The 17968-nt window shown below is 37.6% G+C and overlaps 1 protein-coding gene across 7 annotated transcripts in view; it reads right to left on the reverse strand.

Annotated features, from left to right (window-relative positions):
* Nucleotides 1–1019: 1019 nt before the first annotated feature.
* The window catches only part of frmd4bb (FERM domain containing 4Bb), a 377863-nt gene continuing 360914 nt past the window's right edge, over nucleotides 1020–17968 (reverse strand). For 4 of the 7 annotated variants that reach the window (XM_087994436.1, XM_087994435.1, XM_043708328.2 and 1 more), the window contains 4 exons: nucleotides 15846–16636; nucleotides 14217–14340; nucleotides 13011–13274; nucleotides 7552–10404 (listed from right to left, as the gene is read on the reverse strand). In XM_087994436.1, the coding sequence (XP_087850562.1) occupies nucleotide 10404; nucleotides 13011–13274; nucleotides 14217–14340; nucleotides 15846–16636 (1180 nt within the window). In that variant the 3' untranslated portion in view covers nucleotides 7552–10403. Of the gene's footprint in view, nucleotides 1317–7551; nucleotides 10405–13009; nucleotides 13275–14216; nucleotides 14341–15845; nucleotides 16637–17968 lie in introns of those variants that run through there. The other 3 variants (XM_087994437.1, XM_043708332.2, XM_087994434.1) reach the window with 3 other exon arrangements.

Raw genomic sequence — 17968 nt, forward strand, 5'->3', positions numbered from 1 at the left:
AAATGCCTATGATATAAAAAATGGACTATAAACAATTTACCAAAACTCTTTTGATAACACCTTCCAAACACATGACCTTCACCATTTTAGAAGAACAAAGGCAGCAGACCCATGGGAACACCACAACCTGGAAGTCCCCTCCAAGTAGGGACATTATCACTGCATCAAGAGCCCTCTACTGATAACTATTTGTTTTTTATTTAACCTATTTTTCTAACCAACCTATTCAGAGATGTTATTACATACTTCTGGAGCAGGTGGGATCCAGGTCTCCTGGTTCAGAGGTAGATGCACTACCACTGCACCACAAGCGGTCCCCTCTATTGATGACCACAAGTCTTTATTTGTGACAGCTTGATCAATTGATTAGCTAATTAAGAAAGTTGACTGTAAAATTAACTAGTTTAGCTCAATTATCAAGGAAATGAGAGGGAAACGGATGGAGTTGGGAATCTAATCGAACATCTATGAACAGGAAGGCTGCAGAAGTTACAGCATTATAATTCAGTATTTATGTGGAGAAGTAACACCTAAGCAGAGTGAAATGATGTTTCAAATGTTGATGTTAGTACATGAATAATAATCAGAGTGATGAGTCAGGAAAATAATTCAACAGCAACGTAATATACCAAAATCAAATTAAGGAACAAGAAAAATTGCTGTACATAATCTGATTCCTACTGCAGTGTAATTTCATGCTGAAGGCAAAAAAGAAATCTGTTGATTACTACGTAAACACAGTGGCATTAAATCAATGGCAAACTTCCTCCGTATGGAATAACTCCAGATTTAACTAAAAACATAATACCATGAACAGACAGAAATCTGGTGCCATCACAGGATTACCAAGAAAGATCTCTATGACCACTGACAAAATGACACTACATGGTGAGAAACAGGAGTACATCAGCATTTTTAAATTGGCAAATAATTACAGGAAGATGGTCTTGTTTTATGTTTATTGCAATCTAAATAAGCATTCAGTGAAATTCTCTGGAATCATATGGCCCCAGCAGTAATTAGGCTCTAGGTGCAGCTTTAACGTCAAACTGAAACAAATAATTACGTGAATAACTCCTTAGGAGTAATGTTCCCAGCTTGTTAATTTATATCTAACAATATTGTACAAGTTTAAGTTTTACATGTCTAATTGATACATGGCATTAAAGGAAGGAAAAATTGCAGTACCTATAGATAGTATACACGTGTGCAGTATCTGGAAACAAAACCTTGCTTAGAATGCGAAAGATGTACCTGATAAACTTAAGACGCAGTTCCTTTAGTGTGGCATTCTTCATTCTTTAAATAATTTATTCCTGAATAAATAAGACAAGTTGTAATGAGGTGAAGAGGGATGAATTGGCTTCCACGTTTCCGAGTTAGTCACAACGAAAGCTTGTGTTCGTGACACAGTATGTGTCAATATCTTTCCCCAATTAAAATAGTTAACTGTTTTCAGTAGAAATAATAAGCAGCCAATTGCAAGGCTCCCTTGTCTGAAAGAGCAATTTTATTAATCCTGCTAATCCCAAAGAAAGCAATAAAGATGTGACATTCAGCATATGACCCCTTTGAAACCACTTAGGTCGCACATGTACACATACAAAGTTAAAACAAGCTGTTGCCTGGGATGCTGAAAGGCAAAATATAGGGTGTCCTTTGGTATAAGGTCTAAAACTGAGACTACTGTTGGGTTGTTGCTGTCTTGGGCCATCAGCACAAGCTAGTACTGCAGTTATTCTTGGAATTCTTGATATGCTGACATTTCTTTCCAACTTGTATTATCATGGGGTCTTTGCTGCCTCTCCTACTCTTTTTAGTCAAAATTCCATCTCTTTCTCTGCTGTAATTACCTCCTCAAAATACAAGCTTGGCATATTCACCATATGTCAGCGATCCTTTTTGGTTTATCAGATTATGAAATTGGAGATGAAAACATCGTGCACAATGTGTGAAACTTCTCCTGATAGTGTAAATTTGATAGGAGATAATGTCCTCTTCATGCCTCTTGGTGGGGATGTAATATTAATATCTACTTGGCCATCTTTTCCCAAAGCCACATTGGTTTCTTGTATCTCGGCCACCTGTATAGTCAGGTCATGCCTGTGGTCATTGTAAGTCAGTGTTAAGTCCCTAATTCATTAAAGTCACAGGTGTGAAAAAGGACAGTGGAATTGAAAGATCAGGAGTCCATATTTTACGTCATATGGAAAGTAAAACTCAATGACACATTGCTCAACAGGGATTTTATACATAAAGTGGTGAGATAGTGATCTATTTTTGTATTCAAATTTGCTGACATTACTGTACATCTTCACTCACAGAAACACTTGGCCCTTTTTAAAGTTCCAAATATACTACCTTCTCTTGAAGGAGGTGACTAGTTTCTAATGGTGGTTCCATGAACATCAGCAGCACTCTGTCATCTAACCAGTAAATGAACCTTAATAGTGACTCCTGTTAAATTACTCAGACACTGATGATATCCATAAGCAAAACTTCCTATAAATGCCCTTTTTTTGAAAACCAAAGCTCAATGACAGAAAATAAAATTTAACAGCCAATGGAACTTCTCCTCCTCCCCCGGCCAGATGTTCTGAGTGTTAACTAAGTTGGCATAATTAGATTCATAATTAGATGTAAAGATTCATAATAAAAATGTGACTTTCCTGATCTGGAAATAGAGTTCCATACAATTTACTTAGAGTTACTGTATATATCCAAATATATGACATACATTGACTTAAAAAGAGGATGTTAAATAACCGATGAAAAACTTGTACATGAAGTTTTCGGACGTCCATGATTATATGAAGTAAACAAAGTAGACTTTCTACAAAGAATCACAGAAGAAAAACAGAAGAGTTATGATACAGAAGGCCATTCAGTCCAATGTCTAGTGCCTATCTATTGCTTTCTCCATCCCCACCCCACTGTATATTATTTCTATCCAATGTACTCTTGAATGCCTCAACTGAATTTGCTCCACCACATTTCTAGGCAGTTCTCCATAACCAAGCTACTTGAGGTGTGAAAAAGTATTTTTCCTCGCATCACATTTGCTCCTTTGGGAAATCATTAAGTCTGTAGTCTTTGGTTCGTAATCTTTTGAGAGTGGAAACAGTTTCTCCCTAATTATTTAACAAATTCACTCATGATTTTGAAAACCTCTATCAGATCTCCTCTGTGATGAGAGGAGTGCTAAATTCTTCAATCTATCCTCATAACTGAAGTTTTTCACACTCTAAAATCTTACATTGTGAGATACTTGGAGGCTGAAGGGAAATTGAGTGGGGTATGCAATGCTTCTGGCACAGCTCATAATACACCATGCTGGAAAGATAACTTGTGTGGAAGTGCCTTCTATTCACTAGAAACCCACCAACTGACCAGATTATGACAGCAAACATGCATTATAGTGATACACACTTGGACTTGCAGAGAATCAGTCATCAAAGAACATTCCTTACTTAATCTTTCCGCAAATTGTGGCAACTTTTGTGCCTACACATCTCACTGTTTTTTCATAAATACAAGGGACAATAAATTGCTATTCTATTCCTTTTTTCAGAGGTGGAGGGGTGACTTTATAAAGAGGTTATTAAATCATGAGGGGCATGGATAGGGTGAATAGCCACGGTCATTTTCCCAGGTGGAACAGTCAAAAACTACAGAATATAGGTTTAAATTGAGAGGGTAAAGATTTAAAAGGTAATTGAAGGGTAACTTTTTCACACAGAGGGGAGTGTGTTTATGGAGTGAGCTGCCAGAGGTGGGGTACAATTACAATATTTACAAGGCATCTGGATGGGTACATGAATAGGAAGGGTTTAAGAGGAAATGGGCCAAAGCTGGCAAATGAGACTGGATCAGTTTAGGATATCTGGTTAGTATGTACAAGTTGGACTGAAGGATCTGCTTCCATGCTGTACAACTCTATGACTGTCAGTTACTTGGTAAAGATGATACCATTGTATTCAACCTAAAATGAAAACCATGCTTTTTCTCATACATATGCTGAAAATAATCATTATGGTAACTTAAAGAGACCTGTTTCAAATTGAAATGAAGCTTGTTTAATAATTATCAGCTCATTCAATGTAATACCTAAAGAGACATCTTTTGATGGGACTGTCAGAGTCCAAATAATATGACCAAAGATACTCAAATGTGCAGACTTGTACCAGCACATTCAACCTAATATTTCTTTGTGGATTGTAACAAAGCACATATGCCACTGCATCATGATGTTGGAAAACCTTTAACAGTTGGCATCATTTATTTGTTAAAACAATTGCTTATGCCATAGTTTTGATTCATGGACAGTTGACAATTTGTGATGCAATATGAGTAAGTGTCTTTGAACAAAACAGGTTTATCCATATCCTACATCAGCAGAATCAATACGGTTATGATCTCAATCAAGACAAGTAACTTCAGGTTTTGACCTGTTATTTTCTGAAAGAATTAAGCCAAAGTTCTGTTTACAAGTGTCAAAGCAAACTTTAAATATTTTAGCTTACTCCAACCAGAATCATTGCAAGTTAAACATAAATTAACAGAATAATTGCAGTCAATTGTGGACCATAAATTACATATTTAACAGTAGATTTAAATAGAACAGTTCTTAATGATTAGTTCAGCAGTCCATCTAACATATATGTCAATCTGAGCCAAAGTTCTCCAGAGCTCCAGGCTTCCTCTGAAAAAAAAAACTTAAATTATTTTAAGATTTAATCTGATCCTCAGCAGAGCAGAACCAATCCAAATTCCACAGGCATGGTCTTACGAACAATGGCATTTCTGAAGAACTTGCTCAAATTGGTTTATGAAATGTCTAGCTAACACAAGTCCACCCATGTGACCTCAAGTAACAGAAACAACTACCTGGTTGCGTATTCTCAGTAGCTGAATCTACCTTCCCTTCTTCAGTTTGCCGGTGAGAAACCACTGGCTCACCACGGTCACCGATTGCCACGTCTTCTCTCATACAGTTTGAATCAGATGTTTTGAGTTTCAAACTCCTTTTGTCCTGATTTCCTTAGGAACTGAGATGGTCAGTTTAATTTTTCAGTTTCCTTTTTACAATTGTGGTCTGTCTCACCAAACATAGCTTTTGAAATTATGGATTAAACTTTTAAACCTGCTCTTTGCCAATACCACACTGAACTTGGAAACTTAAAAGCTTCACATTTTTAAGATCCCGGTAGAGATATAACTTTAAAAAGACAAACTTAATCTTCTAATAGATATTTGAAAGGACAATATGGCAAGATTTACATTTTTGAGGCTTTACCCTTGGAAACAAAGCATTGTTGATTAAAATAGCAACTGATCACACACTACAGAATGCAATCTTCCCCATTTACAGTACTTTGTGAACAACTTAAAAACAGTCACTATGCTGGCATACTTTTCTTTGATCTACTCATTATTCATTCAAGACCAGTATTTGTTCAGTCTCTAAATAGCCTTGGGCAGCATGGTGGCTCAATAGTTAGCACTGTTGCCTCATAGCACCAGAGACTTGGATACAATTCCAGCCTTGGGTAACAGTCTACGTGGAGTTTGCATTTTCATCCCATGTCTATATGGGTGTCCTCCCACAGTCCAAAGATGTGCAGATGTAGTGTGCAGGCTAGTTGGATATGCTATGGTGGGTACAAGTTATGGGATAGGGCAATAAGGATGTGATGCTCTTCAGAGGGTTGGTGCGGACTCAATGGGCTGAATGGCCTCTGACTGTAGGTATGCTATGATTCAAATTGATGGCTTGGCCATAGAGAGGTAATTACATTGCTGTGGATCTGGAGCCATAAAGATGACAGATTTACTTACTTAAATTATTATTGGATTAGGCCAGTGACATACCACTACAGTACCATTTTCAGTTCCCAAAAGATTAAAATTTTCAATCCTTTCTTATCCTGACAGCTTGTAAACACAGAACCAACATTCAAAATGAGGGATTTTCCTGCTAATGTTTTCATCTAGTACAATATAGGCAAATCTTCCATCATTTCAAATTTTCAAAAATTTGACCTCTAATCCAAAATCTCATCTGCATTGCTCTGTAGTGAGTCATGATGACTTTCATACTCTAGGTGGTACTGCTTTTCCTGATCGTGGCAAACAGATTTGAGATTCATGCATCCTAGAAACTATTTTCCTCTCAAAGCCAATACCATGGTAACATGAACAACATAGACCCTAGTTCCAGGGAAAAAAAAAGCACCGATTATCCATCCTGGAGACCTAAACTCTTCCGGAAAGGAGGTGGATAGTTTTGGACTTAATTGTTCACAACCCAATATTCTCAACACTTTCCTGGGACTTAAAAGAAGTTTAATTACTGTTGAGACAAATATAGCAGTATCTGTCTTTAAGTGTTATGCCTTCTCTCCTGCAACAACCTGGGCCTCCTATTAATCTTTAGCAGTCACATTGCTCACACCTGTTGCGAGGCAGACTACAAGAATACAGTCCTATAAACCCCTCCATGTTATCTTAATTAAAGGCATTTCTGAAACAATCTTATAAAACAATAAAACATTATGCTTGGAATATTGGCCCCTCTGAGGTTTAATGGAAATAAAAATCTGATGGAGGTCAGATTAAGCCTCTAATGTGGCTCCGAGCAGCTAGTGGTGATTTAACATGAGCATCTGTTCACTTAAGCTGGAATAGGATAAGACGGATGCAAGAAATTGCAAGAAAAAAAATGCTCTAAAATGTTAAGTCAGTGAGAGTTCATGTTTTACTACCCAATCTTTTTTAGTTTTTAAAGTTTGTGAGAAATTAGGGACTTAACAAGAAGGACAAAGAGAATTACCCTGGAAAATACAATGCTAGAAATGATCTTCTCACCAACATATGTTTGGTGATATTGAGGTTTAAAATAAACAGAGCTTCAATTATCAATCTGTGTTCTTCCCAGAAAGATCTTGTGGGTAAAGACACCACCCAGTGTTAGCTTTAAGCTATAGGGGTCATAGGTCCCCAATTTAATTCCCAGCCTGTCTGACATAGCTGGTCTCAACAACAGCTGGTGTGCTACCAATGACGTCAATGAACTAAGGTTATAGAAAGGTGAAGGAAAGTTAGCATGGTTTCAAATTCTGCTAATTATCCAGGGACCCAATTGCAAAAGTGTATATTGATATCAAGTGAGGATAAGATCTTTGATACCCACTGTATAAGCTCACACATTAGAACTAGTCATTTGTAAGAGATATCAGAGGGCTATGTGCTTAAATAACTATTTGTCTTGCTCTTGTGCAGTAATGGCATTTTAAAAAAATCTTATAAGACAACCAACATAACCACATGTAGTGGACAAGCACCTTTGAAATAAGCTTCAATTACTTACTGTTTATAGTTGCTTAAAATGCATATTCACCTCCACCCCCCCCCCCCCACCGAAGGATAAAATAATCTCCATTTCAATTGACCAAATGTGTGGAATCTTCCCAGAGAATAAAGATGCAATAAATTATTGCATAGCAGTGTATGTTATTTGCAAAATTGTGCTAATCATATTGCATCACAGGATCATCATCTCAGTTTTTTTTTATTCAAATAGTGAATGAGAATTGACAGAGTAAGATAGAAGACAAGGCAAAAAAAGGGACAAGAACAGAACAGAAACTAGGAAAGCATTCAAAAATTAATGAAAATATCCATGGAAAATATAAAAAAATGTTAGAAAAAAACATCCAATTCAGATTAACATTAAAATAGTACCAGAGTACAAGTTCAAGAAAATGTCCTTCATTGCAAACAAGTTCATGATTATATAAAAGAATGCACATAAAACAATTAAAATATTCACAATATGGGGGAAAAGTTGATTTATTGAAAAAAATAAAGATATTGCAGCACTGATGTCGAGCTGTGTAGAGTTACAAAAAAATACACACAGGAAACATATGCTTTATTTGTTTGCCTCCTGTTTTTAAAAGCACATTTTTTTATAGTAGGAAGGAAGACAGGAGTACTATGTAAAGGCATACACAAAAGTTTCTCTCTGGGTAAAGCTGTACAAATATGCAAAAGAATAAGTTAAAAGCTTTGTTTCCAAATTCCCACATGAATTGGAACTTTTTCTCAAGAATAAAAAAATGACTAAGAACCAGCTTACCAAATTAGTTTACTATATATTACATGCTTTGAAAAAAAATAATAAAAATGTTCACAAAAAGTGTCATTCAGAAACTTTACATAATAAACAAAACTGCAACATTTTCTCCCCTTGCTTAAAAAAAAAGGAAATGACAGCACCTTTCCATGGATTCCAGCATGGCAAGCACACATTCACCAGTTAGAACTTGGAATACACTTTGCCAGGTCTTCAACACACCAAGTTTTAAAATTCATTATTGTAAATGCCATATTAAAAACATCCCCAGGCTCAGAACTGGTAAATGCATGTACTTTCCAAGGAAATAGTGAGGTAGTGTTAGCCTCATGAGCACTTTTGCTTTTAGAAAGGAAACATTTTCTTAACAGATTCACCTTTCTGGCTGTGAAAGACAGTGTGTTGAGGCTTTCTATCTTGTTTACATGCTTTTGTTTTTGCACTGTTCTTTTGAGATGAACTTTGAAACCAGTCCCTTCAAACCTCACCATGGTAACTATAGCTTGAATAGCAGTCCGCATGAGAAGGGCAATAGCCAATTATTTTGGCTCTCTCCCTTCCCTTCTTGTAAGTGGTGACTCATGCTTAGCATACAGTTCCATGGCTACTGGCACTCCTAGGTGCCAGTCTCCTGGCACCTATTCTTCAAAGTGAAATTTGACGATGAATGTTGGCAAGCTATTTGACTCTAGCGTAAATCATTGGAAGCTTGTGAGCTCATTACCTTGCGTATTCCAGAATAAGTTGACTATCAAATTTCAGGAGTCTGCATCATGGGTTATTTTTCACCTTCCTCTTTCTGGGAATGGGACAGAAATTCCTGTAATACCATTACTTCACACAACATGGTTCAGCTAAGTCCTTCCGACAATTTAAAAGATTGAACTTAAAGGGTGCACTGGTCTACACTTCTCAGTAATTACCTTCTCGCTTATTTACCTGCGAGTCTTGGTGGAGTTTGTCATTTGTCGCTTTCATCAACCACAGTGCTTTGTTATATATCATTGTCAAAAACTCTGATACCTTTTGAAACAAGTTAATATATCTAGGTGGATCAGGAGAATAGTATTGTACCTGAGTTACAGGAATTGCACCAAATGTGCCTAGCCAAGATGATCAAAAATCCAGAATTCAGGATGGGCTAATAGTCATAATGCTCTGCTTTAACCAGTTTGCACTATCATCTTGACAGTCAAAACCAGAATTGTGCTTTTTATTTTCTTCAAAAACCATGTTTTTCTTTTCTATTTTGGCAATTGCCTCTCAAGTCATGTGCTCCTTATTTGAAACATATTGTGATAGATATCTTTGATGCATATTTTCATGATTTGTTATATTTGGCATTCAATATGATCCAGTAATGATTGCCATTAGCCTCAATTGGTCCAATAACTCTTCTCCCCCACAAATTAAAAAGCCATTTGAAAGCACTACTGTTAAGTTAAATTATCAAAGCATTTTCAAAAACATGAATGCATAATCCTTTATGTTTTTTCTAGCTAGGAAAAATATCTAAAATGCATTGCCTACCTTTGTCTGGTCCTAATTCCAACTATTCATTTAAAAACTCATAAGCCCACTAAACTCTATTCAAGTAATCAGAGTCAACAGTTCCTTGCCATCAAAATATATGACATCCTTCATTTAATAATATGCAAAGTACCCTTAGACTTCCAAAGCATACGAATTCTCTTACTACCCTGCTCTGTCCTTCAACCTTTTGTCTATGCATTTTACTCCCAAGTTCACTGAACAATGAAGAGCATCCAATTTTATCAAATCAGTCTTTGAAAAGTGCATTCACAGTTTAAAAAAAATCCAAGTGCCATCCTTCCATGTTTAAGATTTAAATACAAAGTAATCCACTTAAAAGGACTTCCTTCTTTATAACATACAGTTACCAATTTAAAGCAAACCTTTAAGAAACTGTAACCTGTGGAATTTAAACTTTCACTCTTCCTGCACAATCTTGTCAGGATAAGCTTCCCAGCATTCAGGTACAGTACTTTCAACAAACAGAAATGGTCCAAGAATGATTCCCTTGGTAGAAATCAACCATTTTGAACAGATTGAGAAAGATACAAGGCACACAGAGTAAGTTATCCATATGTTAAACAATGAAGGTTGAAAGTCAACCAGCAATCAATTAAACCAGAGTTCCAGGCTTAGAGTCTTCATGCCATAACAACACTTGCTCTTCAGAATACACGTCACCTTCCAGCTGGCTTGTGTCTCCACTGTCTGAGAATATTTGCTCTGGGTAAGCTCTGGTAAATATTTTGAAAGAAAAGTTAGAAAAGAACTGCAATATTCATCTAAAAACGATATGTATTTCAGAAAATGCCAATTTAGTTTAACCACAATTTGCAAATTATAGCTTTTTAAAAAAGCTGCATTTGGTTTAATCAAGTCTATTGCATGAAGGTCACAGGGACATAAGAGTCATGGAGCTGTATAGCACGGAAATAGACCCTTTGGTCCAACTCATCCATGTTAACCCAGTATCCTAAATAAATCTCGCCCATTTTGCCAGCATTTGGCCTTTTAAACCCTTTCTATTCATGTACCCGTCCAGATGCCTTTAATTGTACCAGCCTCCACCACTTCCTCTGGCAGTTCATTCCATATACGCACCACCCTCTGCGTGAAGAAGTTGCCCCTTGGGTCTTTTTTAAACTCTTCACCTCTCAACTTAAACCTATGTGCTCCAGTTTTGGACTCCCCTACCCTGTAAAAAAAAAACTTATCTAATCACCCTGTCCATGCCCTTGATTTTATAAATCTCTGAGGTCACCTATCAGCCTCCAAAGCTCCAGGGAAATCAGCTTCTCCCTACAGCTCAAATCCTCCAATCCTGGCAACATCCTTGCAAACCTTTGCTGAACCCTTTAAAGTTGCACAACATCCTTCAGATAGGAAGGAGACCAGAATTACATGCAATATTCTAACAGTGGCCTAACCAATGTCCTGTACAGCTGCAACATGACCTCCCAACTCCTGTACTCAATACCCTGACCAATAAAGGCAGAAAAGCCAAATGCTTTATTTACTATCCTGTCCGTTCTTTCATATTTGAATCAAGAAAATCTATTGACCCAATACAACGGATAACCTGCATCTCCTGCACAAAAAAAGCCCGATGGTAAAACCCTTTCATTTCTTTCACTTTTGAGGTCAAGTATTATAGCATTATTTAGTTCTTAAAATTTAGAATTTCTCAAATTCTCATGCAAACATTAACATAACTAAATAAAACACAAACAGTGGATGGGCTAAAGTGTCCTTATCATTATGATCCTATTAATAGTTCCACCAGAAATTATTAAATGCTGATGGTACCACAACTCTTCAATTATCTTTAATGCTGCAGTGATGCAAGAACAATTGAAATGGATTTTAAACAAACTAGAATTTCTTAAAGTTTTGACAAGAAAATAATTTAATTGGATGCAATATTTATAACTTCAAGGGATACTTCAAATTCAGCCAGAAGTCAAGTTAGATTAAATTTTAAATTTATATATTATAAAGACAACTCTGGTTTATAATCAGGATAATGCTGTTACTAAATATTGGTGCTTTTTTAACATAGAAATCCATCATGTTGACTCTCAAACTACCTACGGCTATTCACATTTAACTCATTAATAAACTGCTCAAAGGTGCATTGCATAGCATGGTGTCTTTTTCAGTCTCAGTTAATTTTTTTTGAAAAAAAGATTGAGTAATCATTGGTGATTGCAAAAGTCATTTCATGGTACAGGCCATTAGTGATTCATTCTTCTTTAAAGCTGAATGATGCTGAAATATTGCTCCAATAACTTTAAAACATGGCTTGGTGCCAAAATTTTGTTTAATGCCCCCAGCAAATTGCTTTGTGTTTTACATGAAAACAAAATTCAGCTTTATGATTTTTCTGGGGGGGGGGGGGGGGGGGGGGGGCGCGCGGTGTAGGGACGGGGAGGGACTGGGAACGTTGGTGGGAAATAAAGGAGATTGGGTGGAGCAACTTACTTTGAAGACTCCTTCTATATTCAAACTTTACTCCACTGAGTAATTTCAGAGTATCAGAACATTTGAACCATTCCCCAACAGCCACATCCACCCACAATCTTTCCTTTCTTGATGAGACATTGTTCTACATATACCTCCCACACTTCAATCAAGTACACAGTTTCAGTCATGCAAGCCTATGTATGAGTCTTTCAGGTTATGGGCCCATCAATTACAATATACTGAGTCCAGCATTATCCTCAGAGACCTGAATATTAAGAACAAAAGCTGAGAGTGGTCTTATTTTCCCTTTCCCCAGACCAGGAACACAAGAGGTCAACTGAGAAACTAAAATAGTTCTTCAACACAATCCTGAAGGGAATTTGTACAACTCAGTTGTGCACTTCACTGACTAGAATATTGGGGCAAAACCTTTTTGGTGGTATTTTTAAAAATTCGATGAAAGACAAAATAGGAGAGAAGATATTAATGCCAAATAACACTGCAATAATTTAGCATGTAGATATAAATATATTAATAAAGAAACAAAATTTGAAACTTTAATATTTTTCAGCTGCACATATATTGCCATGTGGACTTCAATTAAACATTTGGAGCTCTTAGAATTAAAGTGCAATCAATATTCTGAGGAATGCTCGATTTTTAGACCGTCCGTTTCAAAATTTTGTTTCGAGTTCCACAACTGTTGACTATTTGTTGAAGCAGTAACGCAACATGAAGGTATTGCTCTTAAGTTTATAAACTTTACATCAAAGAAACATTACATAGAAAGCAGCTCAGCTAACCTCAAGCTTTGTTAGCAAGCGTAAACACCAAGAGTCACCAACCATCACACACAAAAACACGCGAGAATACTTACTACCGCGGACTACATTTTGCGTATGGGTATTTAATGAATATCTCATTTCTGTAGATACGATGTTGGCTGCAGTCAGTACACTTAGTGAAACATTCCTTCTCTTTGTAAGGAAAAGTGGGAGTGGATGAAGTGGATGAAAAAGAGGAAGAGGAAGTGGAAGAGGAGGAGGAGGCAGATGAGTATCTGGTAGGAGTAGTGCCAACAGCAGGGAAATGGTGGTACTCAGTAGAAAAAGGATCATCAAGACACTGGAAGGAGCTACGCCTACAAGAAAATGACCGACAAGCAAAGTAAGAAGTGAATCGCGAGATTATTTTCTTCATTTCTTTTGCTCCTCCCTTGCAAGTGTTAATTTAAACAAGGGTACAGAATCACAGGCAGCAGTGGGCCCATTGATACTTTGTTCTCTCAACACTAATCACTACATAATACTACATCACTATACAGGTTCAATTCTCCACATTATCACGTTACTGTTCAAAGCTACGTTGCTGGAATAGGGAAGCACTGACCAAAAGGCCATGTACCTCCCTGTAAAAGGTCAGCTGACATAAAAAGGTAAAAAGTTCACTTCTCGTGGAACTAAGCCAGAACTCTTACAGAAAGAAAAGCCTGGCCCATTTATAATGCAAAATCCGAGGTCTATTCCAACTGCAAAACAGCATTTCAATCAATAAGCAATTCGTAACAGTAAGAGCAGTTTGTTTGAATGCAACAACTTATGCTTATTGCACAACAAAGCCTTTTGAACATAATTCTCCCTTTTCTTTATAGTTACATTTGAAAAGATTTTCAAGGAGTTGGTTAGAACGGACCTTGACTTTTGGGAGGATTCTATATTAACCCCTCAGTTATGTAATTTAAAATTCTCTTTACAGAAATCTCTAAACTTTAATGGGTAAGGTGGAGAAATGCCAACTGTCAAAACCAATGCTTATGGTACTATTCCTCATTCAGCTATTCACCCCATGTGACCTGCAAACTGCAGGTTTCTTTAAGTTGATGTGTTCCTTTTCTTTCACTGATACTTGTTCAAGTGGAAGAACAAGTAACTAAGTTTCAAAAATAATTGCTGGAATATACAGGAAGCACCCATAAACAGGAGTTTAATTTCTGCAAACTCTAATTCTGCAAACAGATTACAACTTTCAGCTTTAAGAAGCGAAACAGTCAAACTCATTTTTCCACGGTTGCTGCTGAACTCACCTGCTGTGTAATGTAGTATTGCTGTAGGAGTTAGTGAACGAACTTGTATAAGTTCCATGATCATAGTCCTGATGGCCTACAGTTAACTGGCTCCGCCAAGTTCCTGTACTTGTCGCTGAAGAGACTGGGATTTTAAATGAATAAGAATTTTTTAAATCACATAGTTGCATATTTACTAATGATGCTTTAATTTGTCTTGTATAATATTAAACATTTGGCTCACTAAGTAATCAACCAGACCCAAACACACAAATTACACAATTCAACTTACTGTGGACCAAAGTTCAAATCACCCAATCATATTTACCATTAGGAATAATCAAATTCATATATCAGGTTTACATAATGTGCTCTAACTGGCTTTACTACTCCACCAAAAACATTTCTAAATACGCCCAATCCTTCTATTGTATCCGGTCTATATTGTCAACTGAACTCTACTGAAATGCCGTTTATACCATAACAATGTATGTTTAAGGTAATAATTTACTTAGGTTAGAGCACATCATCCAGCCACAACTATCCAAAACTGAATCTGTGAACATATCAGACTTTTCACTTATAATCGAAGCAAGGATTTCTCCATAGTACCTTTAATAGATTCACTGACTCATCAGTATAGGAATATACCATTACCTTCGTTATTACCTCCAATGCTATAAAAAGAAAGAGTGGGAAATGCCAAAAGGCAGTTTATCTGTTATTCTTATTTTATCTTAGCATTGCCATTTTTAGACCTACCACACCCTACCTTTAAAAGTCACATCCTCACTAACAAATACTTGCCTAGTAAACAAAATATGAATGCTAAATTATTATGGAATAAAACAGGACTCAGTCAAAAAAACCCGAAATAATTAGACAACTAAATGGAATCACATTTGTGTTCCTCTTAAAAAGAAAATCCCTTAAGTCAAATTGAATTTATACAGGAATGAGCTCCATTAACTTATTTCTCCTAAACTTTAAGTTTGCACTATTTTGATTATCCATAAAATAATGAAACCATATTTTTAAAGAGTGTTCAGGAATAAAATCAAAGGCTAAAATTTAATGGTTGGAATGATGGGGCTGTCCACCAACTGGAGAATCAGAGACAACCCTGCCATAGTGATTTCTGGGTGCCCCACTGGAATGAAGCTGCTGTTAAGAGTGATGGCACTTCAATGAATCCCTACTGGCAAGATCAATGGTGGAGCACCTATTTGAGGAAGGATCACCATTCCAAGAGTACCCCCACTTACACTAACAAATCTTTGATTGGGCTTAGGGGATCACACCCCACCCCAACGGAATGCAGGTATATCTGCTGAGGTTTACCTTCAGATTGTCCATGTGGTGTGGCCCACTTCTGCCTCTGGTACAACAACAGCTCCTTTAAAGATCTCTGGGAAAGAAGGCCACTCTTAATCTTGCCTTCCCTGGGCTTATGTTGGGTGAAGTCAGGATGATGGAGGGTCTTGACCCCATGTTTACCTGCCCCATGATACAATCCCTGCATCAAACCACACCCACCATCCCACCCCTCACCCTTGCCTCCCCACTTCTAAAGCTTACAAACATGCATCACTAACTAACTATCAGAATTCTTAATGAGCAAGGAACAACTGCAGAGAAATCTTAACTTACCCGATGTGAAAGACGTAGCCCGACTTGTAGGGGAAAATGGACCATGCATATAAGCAAATCCTAGACTTTGCTGTGAGCCCCTGTCAGAGTCTAAGCCTGCCTGCAGGCCATAATCCTTGTGCGTTGAGGCACGTTCATACCAGCCACGTAAACTTTCTGCAACCAAGGCCTTCTGGATATTTTTGGTTATTTGTTCACTCTTGGCACCTCTCCTACGCACATTCCTCAGTGTTGCGTATGGGTTTTGAGGCATACTCTCATTGTCGCCTTGGTAAGACCGACTGTAATCTCTATAGTGTTCAGCATTATATGAATGGGATGATCTATATGGGGCTTTAACATTATAGTGACCTTCAGTGTCATTTTCAAATGTATATCCATAAGGCTCATAGTCACAGTATGGTGGATATCCTGGAATATAATAGTCAGATGAAGGCTGGTTATAAGAATTCTGATAAACTCCATTCCTTCCATCTTTTGGTGCTAAATTTGGCATGCTTCCTGAAGCTGCCGAGGAAATAATCGGTTTCTTGTGTCTTCGTCTTTCTCTTGACCGGCAACCCATCGTCATAGTGTTGTAGTATTGGGGAGGTTTACTTGGTGTGATATAGCACTCAGTACTGGACTGACTGGTGTAGGATGACCCATCATCCAGTAGCTCTGTACTGCAACTCCTCTGGGCTGCAGAGAGGGGGAATACTGTCCTTTCACTTGCATTTTCATCCAGGAGTTGAGATTGGGATTCCAAGCTACCTCTGCGTTGTCTAAAGTGATCTGGGGAAAGCTCAGATCTGCATGTAACAAAACAAAAATGAAGAGAGATCTAATACAGTTTATATTTCAGGCCTTAGAAATGTTACAGTGAAACCCACAGTGAATACTGAAACCTAATTCCAATACAGGCCAACCACTGTATCTGCAGGTCTGCTTTCCACGGTTTCAGTTACACGCAGCCCGAACATACTACAGGGAATGCTCTAGAACCGGGGACTGCCAGGAAGGTACATTTCCCATTTAAATGGATGGGCTCACTACTATCCGTGATAGGTCTTGGAACAGGTAGGGAGGGACTGCTGTATTGACAAATATTCCACTTATGAATTAATGACAAACTATTTGCTGAAGCAAGTCATTTTGTTGATGCTTTTCATCTTGCAATAATTAAGAACATTGCAAAGATACTGAAATAAAGAGAAACAAACAACATTTTATACCATATGTGAAGAGAGAACTAACTAGTTGGCAAGTAGACTTTGACTGGTATAGAAGCATGGCACAATTGTATTATCCCTGACAAGTAATCCAGTGACCCACGTTATACTTTCACGACCCAGGTTCAAATTCCACCACTGCAGATGGCAAAATTTGAGGCTTAAATAAATTGAATTAAAAAAGTGATGTCAGTGAAATCACTGCAAATTATCATTAAATGCATTTAGTTTATTAATGTTCCTTATGGAAGGAGATTTGCTCTCCTCCAGGCAAGTCTAGAACCACAGGTCAATTCTTAAGTGCCTTGGAAATTGCCTGACAAAGCATTCGGTTGTAGCAAGCTGTTTAAAAGTCTCAAAAAAAAAAGTAATGAAACCGGACAGATAGTTAATCTGTTAGCTCTCCTTCTTAACATCTGGTGGTCAGTGTCAAAACTGGGAGAGCTGGATCATAGTTAAGTAACAGCCTGACAGTCAATCTCAGGGGATCATAACTTGCACATAACCTCCCAGATAATACCAACACCAGAGGTGGCAGCACTATGACATGCAGTTGGGAAGGAGCTGCAACATTGGAAGTTCTCAACATTGATTCCAGACCCATGGGATCTCAGGGCATCATGTCAAACATGGGCTGTAATGTCTCCTGCTGATTACCACACTGCACCCCTTCTCACCTCCCCACATGCACCTCACCCTTGGCTGAAGAATCAGTGCTCCCCTATCTTCCACACTACCTCAAGTAGTGGGGGGTGTCAAGAGCACAGGACATATTCTGAGTGATGGATGTCAACTTCACAGAGTGAAGATTAGCAACTTCATAACCGATCAAAGCTTAAAGGATATAGCTGCTAGCCTGGGTCTGCAACAGGTGGTGAAGGGACCAACGTAAGTGAAAGCCACTTGATCGCA

This window comes from Chiloscyllium plagiosum, unplaced genomic scaffold (assembly GCF_037043375.1).
Source record: "Chiloscyllium plagiosum isolate Xiang-an unplaced genomic scaffold, Cpla_swu_hap1 HiC_scaffold_14, whole genome shotgun sequence".
In the NCBI taxonomy this organism is placed as follows: domain Eukaryota; kingdom Metazoa; phylum Chordata; class Chondrichthyes; order Orectolobiformes; family Hemiscylliidae; genus Chiloscyllium; species Chiloscyllium plagiosum.